An 8,999-nucleotide genomic window follows, 5' to 3' on the forward strand; every position below is an offset into this window, starting at 1 on the left:
TCGGAAACATGTCAAGAGTCCCTAGGTAATAAACATACTAAAACCCCGGGACACTAGGAGGAGCCCCGGAGTGGGGGGAGGGGGGAAATGGGACCATTTTTTTCATTTTTCGCTTAAATCTCAAAAACGGTACATGTTAGAGAAAAACTTTCAAGGAAAAGTTGAAAGGCCATAAAATTATCTACAAGTTGTACCTCAATCATTTTTTCCTATATCCTACCGTTTCTGAGTTATACGCAGTAAAAAATGATTTTCGCTCAAACAATTTCCCCATACTACACATCAATCGATCAAAAAATATTTCTTTCTTCCAAAAAACTCAAATGTGCAACTTGTGACCGGTACTGATAGATTGCTCTTAATTAGGTCTATAATTGGTAAAATAAACACATTCCTCAATGGGAGCCTTTAGGAGGAATCGATTGTCAAAATATTATATTAGGGTAATTTGAGTTTGTGAACTTGATCTTTTTATTTTTTTCTTCCAAAAAACTCAAAAGTGCAACTTGTGACCGGTACAGATAGATTGCTCATAATTAGGTCTATCATTGATAAAAATACCAGTTCCCACGACGGAGGCGTTTACGGGGAATTGAATTTTGATTAGGGTAGTTACTGAACTTGATCTTTTTATTTTTTTCTTCCAAAAAACTCAAAAGTGCAACTTGTGACCGGTACTGATAGATTACTCTTAATTAGGTCTATAATTGGTAAAATAAACACATTCCTCCATGGAAGCCTTTAGGAGGAATCGATTGTTAAAATATTATATTAGGGTAGTTTGAGTTACTGAACTTGATCTTTTTATTTTTTTCTTCCAAAAAACTCAAAAGTGCAACTTGTGACCGGTATTGATAGATTGCTCTTAATTAGGTCTATAATTGGTAAAATAAACACATTCCTACATGGAAGCCTTTAGGAGGAATCGATTGTCAAAATATTATATTAGGGCAGTTTGAGTTACTGAACTTGATCTTTTTATTTTTTTCTTCCAAAAAACTCAAAAGTGCAACTTGTGACCGTTACAGATAGATTGATCTTAATTAGGTCTATCATTGATAAAAATACTAGATTCCACCACGGAGGCGTTTACGGGGAATTGAATTTTATTAGGGTAGTTTCGATACTTGAACTTTTTATTTTTTTTCTTCCAAAAAACTCAAAAGTGCAACTTGTGACCGGTACCGATAGATTGCTCATAATTAGGTCTATCATTGATAAAAAAAACAGATTCCACCATGGAGGCGTTTACGGGGAATTGAATTTTATTAGTGTAGTTAGTTAAAAAGTTCAAGTATCGTAACTACCCTAATAAAATTCAATACCTCCTAAACGCCTCCATGGTGGAATCTGGTTTTTTTATCAATGATAGACCTAATTATGAGCAATCTATCGGTGTCGGTCACAAGTTGCACTTTTGAGTTTTTTCGAAGAAAAAAAATAAAAAGTTCAAGTATCGTAACTACCCTAATAAAATTCAATTCCCCGTAAACGCCTCCGTGGTGGAATCTAGTATTTTTATCAATGATAGACCTAATTATGAACAATTTATCTGTACCGGTCACAAGTTGCACTTTTGAGTTTTTTGGAAGAAAAAAATAAAAAGATCAAGTTCAGTAACTCAAACTACCCTAAGGGCGTATTCAGAAAGAAAGCTTGAAACTTATAAGCGCTTATCGGCGCTTGTCATGTTCATATATTTTCCTGTCAGTGCTGGTAACCCGCGCAGGAAAATATATGAACATGACAAGCGCCGATAAGCGCTTATAAGTTTCAAGCTTTCTTTCTGAATACGCCCTAATATAATATTTTGACAATCGATTCCTCCTAAAGGCTTCCATGGAGGAATGTGTTTATTTTACCAATTATAGACCTAATTATGAGCAATCTATCAGTACCCGTCACAAGTTGCACATTTGAGTTTTTTGGAAGAAAGACATATTTTTTGATCGATTGATTGTAGTATGGGGAAATTGTTTGAGCCAAAATCATTTTTTACTGCGTATAACTCAGAAACGGTAGGATATAGTAAAAAATGATTGAGGTACAACTTGTAGATAATTTTATGGCCTTTCAACGTTTCCTTGAAAGTTTTTCTCTAACATGTCCCGTTTTTGAGATTTAAGCGAAAAATGAAAAAAATGGACCCTTTTCCCCCCTCCCCCCACTCCGGGGCTCCTCCTAATGTCCCGGGGTTTTAGTATGTTTATTACCTAGGGACTCTTGACATGTTTCCGAAGAAACATCTTACGTTACTAACTCACGCACTCTAGACCCCCCTTGGAGGGACTCATTCAATGGACTATAGTACTATAGCTATACGCTACCAACGCGCGCCTAGCGCAACGCCATGCCATGCGCCTAATGCCCTATTATACATTATACTCTTTGGCCTAATGTGTACTCTCTCCTAAGAGCGACGATTTTGGTATATTTCCGTATGTATTACTTTACTCTTTGGTATATATTTAAATCCTGCCAAAGAAGTTTCACTTCTGACTCATGTGCTCGGCATACACACTCTTTTTAACGATAATTTTTCGGATAAAATATATTTATTATCACGCTATCCCATGCTATTTTATTATTTCGAGAAATTATTAAATGAGTTCTTCCTACATAAAAGTTTGATCATTAAATAAAAGAAGATTGGAAGATTGGTAGAATTAATTAGAAAAAAGTGAATTTGAAGTAGGTACCTAGTAATTTTTTAGCAATACATATTATAATATCTTAACATCATCATCATCCATTCATCATCCGCAATCTGAGAATTTGAGAATCGATGACTATTGGTTATGGCTTTCCGCTTTTGACATAATTTGTCAAATTAATGACAGCGGTAAGTGAGGTATTTTGATGGATCAAAATCTTCGAAATTTCTCCAGCAAAATATAAAAATCGTTCTTATTTCGTATTAAATTGCAATATAAATTTTATGAGGTGCGATTGTAAGAATATCATTCCATTAATCACAATTGTGGCTTTGTGTATCGAATAATGTGTGCAGTTGTTAGTGTTTGCAATTAAATAAGATGGCTACTTTAATTCAATCATACGAACAACAATATTCAGTTTTAACTGCTGACATTACTGCAAAAATTGGTCGTCTGAAATCTGGAAACGACGGTATGTATTTATTTGATGAACATATTACATTTTTGCTTGTCGTTCAATAAATTTGTATTGTTAAATTTTAATCAACTTGGCAAATAAACTTTTGTTGATCTTATAGGATTTGAATTTAGGGAAATTGAGTCTATTGTGTTGTAAACTATACAATAAATTCTAGTCTTTGTATGACTATCTTCCTTTATCTCAAGTGGTAACTGTGCAAATTACAATTTGTGTTTTAATTGGATTTTCATCAGAGGCAGAAGAAACCATCTCTTAAAGTTTAAACTAAGATAATAAGATTTAAATTTCGAAGTTAGGCGACCCTTTTTTAAATTTTTTTTCTCAAACAAACCAAACACAAAAATATGGTTGGGTAGTGGCTGACAGTTTTTTATTATTTTTTATGTGCATATTAATTAGATTTGCTGACTAATTATGTTGTATTATTTTTTAAACTCTTATGTATGTAGTTAGTGGTAAGGGTAACTTTTGGTGGTTTAGCTCATAGAGAAATAAAAAAGCCTTGCATTAATGATTTATTTGAAACTAGAGTTCCAACTTATATTTTTTTTCTTTCAGAGGACCGTGATAAACTCTCCAGAGAGATTCAGTCTAACTTTGAAGAAGCCAATGACTTGGTAAGTACAAGAAAGAAAAATAAAACTCATTGTTGCGAATTTGTTTTATTTAATTTATGTTGTTTATTTTTTATTTTACTAGGTGTTTTGGGAGAATTTTGCTCTTTCAAACTATAAATTTCATGTTATTCATGCTATCAAAAATCCCATGGTTCGATGAAACCGAAACATGTCTGGATTCTGAAACATAACATATAGCAAATTTTTAAATATTAAAAAAATGTTGTGTGGTTTTATGAAACCACGGTAGAAGTGAAACTGTTTGAACGGTTCCGAACACTGCTTTGTGTAGCGCATGTCGCGTGACGGTCGGCTGCCGAGTAGATACCTACTCGCGATACGTACCTACGCAACATGCGCTACACAGACCAAAAAGTTTGAGACGATGTAATAAAAGTTTCACTTTAAAAAATTAAAAATATAAAATTGGATTTTTATATTAAATTTTCAAACTGTTTGTATTGCTTTTAAGCTTGAGCAACTAGAGTTGGAGTACCGTGGCTCGGGCGCCGGGTCCCGCGTCGCGGCGTACCGAGCGGAGTTGCAGCGCGTGCGCGAAGAGTATCGCTCCGTGTTTAATAACTCCGCTACATGTGAGTTTTTTGTGTGATTTTTGTAAATATTAATTGAAGAAAATAATACTACTTTTTGTGATAAAATAGTACTTGTAGTTTTATAGTAATTAACACTATTTGCAATCAATAATTTTTTTTTTAATTAATGATTTTTTTCAAAAAGAATCTTTGTATTTTATGCAATCATGTCCACAAATAGTAAAACAGCCAGTATTATAGAAAAAAAAAGGTGTGTTAAGAACATGGACATGTTACGCCACGTTTGCCGTGGTTTTACGTGGTTTTATTAAACTATGTTCAATGTTAATATGACTCAAAATAGAAATAAATATGCCTAAATTAACAAGAAACTACAATATTATAACAATAACGCATCCATTCGCAGACAACATAGACCCCGACGAGTACGAAGACTGGTCGACAGTGAACGAGCAGCGACGTAAGCTGCTCGACAACACTGAACGTCTAGAGCGAACTGGCAAGAACCTCACCGAGGGCTACCGGGTGGTGCTGGAGACGGAACAGATCGGTGCCGCCGTGCTGCAAGACTTGCACAGCCAGCGAGAGACTATACAGCGGTCCAGGGGAAGGGTATGGACGTCATTTTTTGATTAAAAAAAATTTTCTTTGTCTTAACAAGAAATTTTCTTTTTTTTATTGCGATTTTTTGAACATATAAAAATACAAAATTATTGAACATTAAAAAATAAATAAAACCTTTATTCAGTTATTCTTTACTAGCAAGTAGCAACACTGCGATTGTGGTTGAAATCGGACATGATGCTCACAGCAAGACGTCATTGAAGTACTGCCCGAAGAACACACTCATAACCGAAATGACCATCCTTGTAACTTTGGAAATCCTGGACGGATTTATTTCAACAAAAACGTGCATTATTTGTACGAGTACGCGCATTAAAGCAGTACTTTTCTATTTCAGTTGCGCGAGACAGACGCGACGCTGTCCCGCTCCGGGCGGGTAGCACAGAGCATGTTAGCGCGAGCTCTACAAACGCGGCTGGTGCTGGGCGCCGTGCTGGTGCTGCTGGCGCTGCTGGCCGCGCTCGGGCTCTACCTGTACGTCACCTAGCTACGCCTGCTGCTGGGGCACTGCCAGGTGCGTGTGACACGTGGTGCTGGTGCTGCTGGCGCTGCTGGGTGACGTGTGGCGACGGTGTTGCTAGTGTGAAATAAAAAAAAATAAAAAAAATAAAACAGTCGTGTAATATGTCATGTCATTTAAAGATTTGATAAAAAAAGAGCGTGCACCGAGCACACGTGTCAGAAGTGAAACTTCTTTGACGTGACGGTATTGCCATGACGCGTCCTTGAAATTTTACTCTCAACTTGCCCTAAGAAGTTCACTTCAAAAATTAATGAAAAAAAAAAACAAACTAACTGTCGTGTAATGAATACATTATTTAAAAGATTTAATAATAAGGACAATTTTGTAAACCTTTTTTTTTGTTTTCGTTAAACTTTCAAAACGCCTTAATTAAGAATAACGTTAAATTAATTTATTCTAATAAGTGATTTTTTTTTAATTTTCAGGAATATTTCTACCTGGATCACAGAGTCCTAGCACAGTGGATCTACTATCTCTACATGATCTGCACCAAGATATTGCCCACAGGTTTAAGGATCTTCCTGTTCGCAAAACTAGTACTTGCTATACTACGTTTTAAGTATAAAGTTTTGCGCGGGTATTACTAGAACACTATCGTTATCTGTGCAAGTGTCAATGTCAAAAAAAAAAATGTGGAAGTTTTGCGCGGGAACAATATTTCTTGTCTGTGGTTGACATCGATATGTGACATGAAAATGTTATTAATTATTATCTGTGCAAACAAATGACAGATTTCAATTTTGCGCGGGCATTGCAGATTGCTGCATAGAAAAAAAGCTGTTTTCACGATACAAAATAGTTTTTAACATTTTGCACACAACAGGCGTACTCAATTGACTGCAATATCTTGTAATTTGTAGATATTTTAAGAATTAACTACATACATTCTATATTCCTAACGAAATATTAGGAAATTTAATGAAATGTGTACATTCCTGGAGGCTTCACTGATCTCGGCTTTACGCATATAAATCTATAGAATCCATACTGTTTTCTTATATTTAGACATTGTATTTAGAACAATTGAAAAAAATAATCTTTATGCCATTGAGTTACTATGTACTGAGTTAATATGTATAACAATTTTAATCTACCATCAATAAAAAAAGTAAAAATTTCTTTCGAATATTTATAAAATAATAATTATAAGATATGGATGAATGATTGAACTGGTACAGGCAATATTTGGAAGACCTTGGAGTGGATAGATATTAGAATAAGTGGGAACAAACTTAGTGAGTTTTTCAGTGTTTTACATGGTGTAAGGGAAAGTGATTGGCGTGTGATGAATTTGTACAGATCGTAGATTAATAATCATCGGTATATTTCGATAAATGACCTGTAATCATAGATTTTAATCATTAAATATTTAAATCTAACTGTATTGGATGCATTGTGACTGACTGATGTAGGTATGAACGCACAGCCTAAACTACTAAACCGATCGGGATGGAATTTGGCATGCTGATAGGCAGTATCATAGCAGGCTTTCGCTAAGAAAGGATTTTGATGAATTCTACCCACAAGGGGATAAAATAGGGGATGAAAGTTTGTATCAAAACATTTTTTTGCGCGAGCAATGCTACTTGTATATAATCAATGTGAAGATAGGGTGTTGGTGTCATTGTTTAAGTAATCCTTAATTAAAAAATATAATTTCGATAGTATACTTTCGCAGTAACATATTGTAATAAAGTTTATTTGGGTTAAAACTAGTTGTCATTGCTACAAAACCTATACTATAAGAATTAATTTAATTTATCTCTCAATAAAACACACCAAAACAATGTATTTACTTCCTTTTTGTCACGGGATATACTGTTAATCATATATGTAGTAGTGAATTTAAATTATACGAATTTTTAAAATACATTCATAAAATCATCCTTATAGTCTAACCTTAGATCAGTAAGTAATGATCTAAGAGTCTAAGATACATACACTAATAGTAATAAAAATTGCTATAGGAATCATTTTTAATTCTAAATTGAAATGTTGCTTGAAATGTATTAATTTATTTATAGTACCTATACGGTTGTGCAATAAAAATGATATGTATGGCTTTAGTCTATTAGGTAACTATTTCGTTAGATAAGTATTTATTAAATAGTCTTTAGTACAAATTTATTTATCCTTTAAATTTTTCGCGACTATTTAGCCCAATTCTTATAAATCATGATTTTTTATTGTTTTACATTAAAATTAATTTTCTTTTTGCTTTTTTAAGGATACCTACTGTTACCTACTATTTAATTCTTTAATTCGTTCGTTCGTTATTAAATGGTGCAGAAATATGTTTCTTTTTTTCATAATAAATCTGTAATGTTCTGTTGAATGTTAATCAAAAAATAGTATAAGTATCATTAAAATTCAATTAGAACCAGTACATTTTCATCTAGATAAACATATTTTTAACTTCATCAAAATATTTGCTTTCACTAATATTAAAACTTATCATATTTTATCGACGCGACATAATTGCTGCAATCTAAATGGAAACTAACTGGAATGAAGAAGAACTATCATCTTAATTATACTCGCTAATACAATATGTACTTGTTAAGATGACTGAAATAAAATTTGTAATGTGTATGTATCGTTCTTTCATCAACATGTGTTGAAACAAAAAACATTGTAAACTTATAATGAGAATGACTGTTAACAGTAGCTTATATTTTAATTAAGTTCTGTTCAATACATCTCATATTATAATATCTACAATCGGATGATTAACTACTTAAACCTATACCTAGTATTATTAAAATAACGAAATTAGTCTGATACTTGAGCTATAGACCCTACAGATTCTATATAGTCAAGGCTTTTTATAACTAAGCTAGCCCACTATGCTTACTGTCATCCTTCTTGTAAATAACACAATATTCACTATTTTATAATATCTTGATGTGAGACTGTCTGTAGTTTAGGTAGTAAATGTACTTATTGGCCTACCTTTTTCAATAAATGACTTATACTTATTCTGTGTTTTTATTTTGTTTCCTTTTCCTGATAAGTTAGGAGATTACTGCTGAAGAAATGAGTAAAAGCCAACTACAGTAGCTTGTGCATATAGAAAAGTGGGGTTCGATTCCCGTAATAAAATCCACCACAATTGCGGACTAAGCTTAAATTTATACTTATTTAATTTCATACTTTTATCTACATAATATAATAAAAAAATGAAAACATTCGATTTATCCTCATAATGTCAATAAAATAAAACAGTAATTGACTCATAAAATATAGGGATTATTTTCTGTTCTACATATTATTATAATATTAAAGAGTAAAAAGTTAGTCAAAACACACCAATTTTGTTACACAGCAAACGATAATGAGCATACCGAATGCTCACTATCAAAAATATGCGTGTTCTGAATTCAGAACATAAAAAAGCAGCAAAGATCATTCGTAGAACATGAAATGATAAAGATTTCTGCGATTGGTCGATGCTCTGTTCAGAGTAAGGGTGTTTTTCCACCAGAGATGTTCAATGCAGCTATGCTACGAAAATGTAATAGCTAATAGCTATGTTATGAAAGT

At 33.2% G+C, this 8,999-nt stretch overlaps 1 protein-coding gene across 1 annotated transcript; it reads left to right on the forward strand.

Moving 5' to 3' along the window:
• Positions 1–2,840: 2,840 nt before the first annotated feature.
• Positions 2,841–8,441, forward strand: Vti1a (Vesicle transport through interaction with t-SNAREs 1a). The gene is made up of 7 exons (XM_089705696.1): positions 2,841–3,129; positions 3,697–3,755; positions 4,228–4,348; positions 4,716–4,921; positions 5,271–5,447; positions 5,882–7,348; positions 7,384–8,441. The coding sequence occupies exons 1-5, from the start codon at positions 3,036–3,038 to the stop codon at positions 5,418–5,420; spliced, it is 630 nt and encodes a 209-aa protein (XP_089561822.1). The 5' UTR covers positions 2,841–3,035; the 3' UTR covers positions 5,421–5,447; positions 5,882–7,348; positions 7,384–8,441.
• The last annotated feature ends 558 nt before the right edge of the window (positions 8,442–8,999 follow it).

This window comes from Colias philodice, chromosome 17 (genome assembly GCF_061535455.1).
Source record: "Colias philodice isolate Cphi_HAF_F1 chromosome 17, ilColPhil1 Martin Lab GWU primary, whole genome shotgun sequence".
Lineage (NCBI taxonomy): Eukaryota > Metazoa > Arthropoda > Insecta > Lepidoptera > Pieridae > Colias > Colias philodice.

Excerpts from the sequence above, each read along its gene's own strand:
- Vti1a (XM_089705696.1), top strand. The coding sequence starts at position 3,036 with ATGGCTACTTTAATTCAATCATACGAACAACAATATTCAGTTTTAACT. Across the intron at positions 3,130-3,696 it reads TCTGAAATCTGGAAACGACG|AGGACCGTGATAAACTCTCC; the intron begins GTATGTATTTAT and ends TTTTTCTTTCAG. Across the intron at positions 4,922-5,270 it reads TACAGCGGTCCAGGGGAAGG|TTGCGCGAGACAGACGCGAC; the intron begins GTATGGACGTCA and ends TTTCTATTTCAG.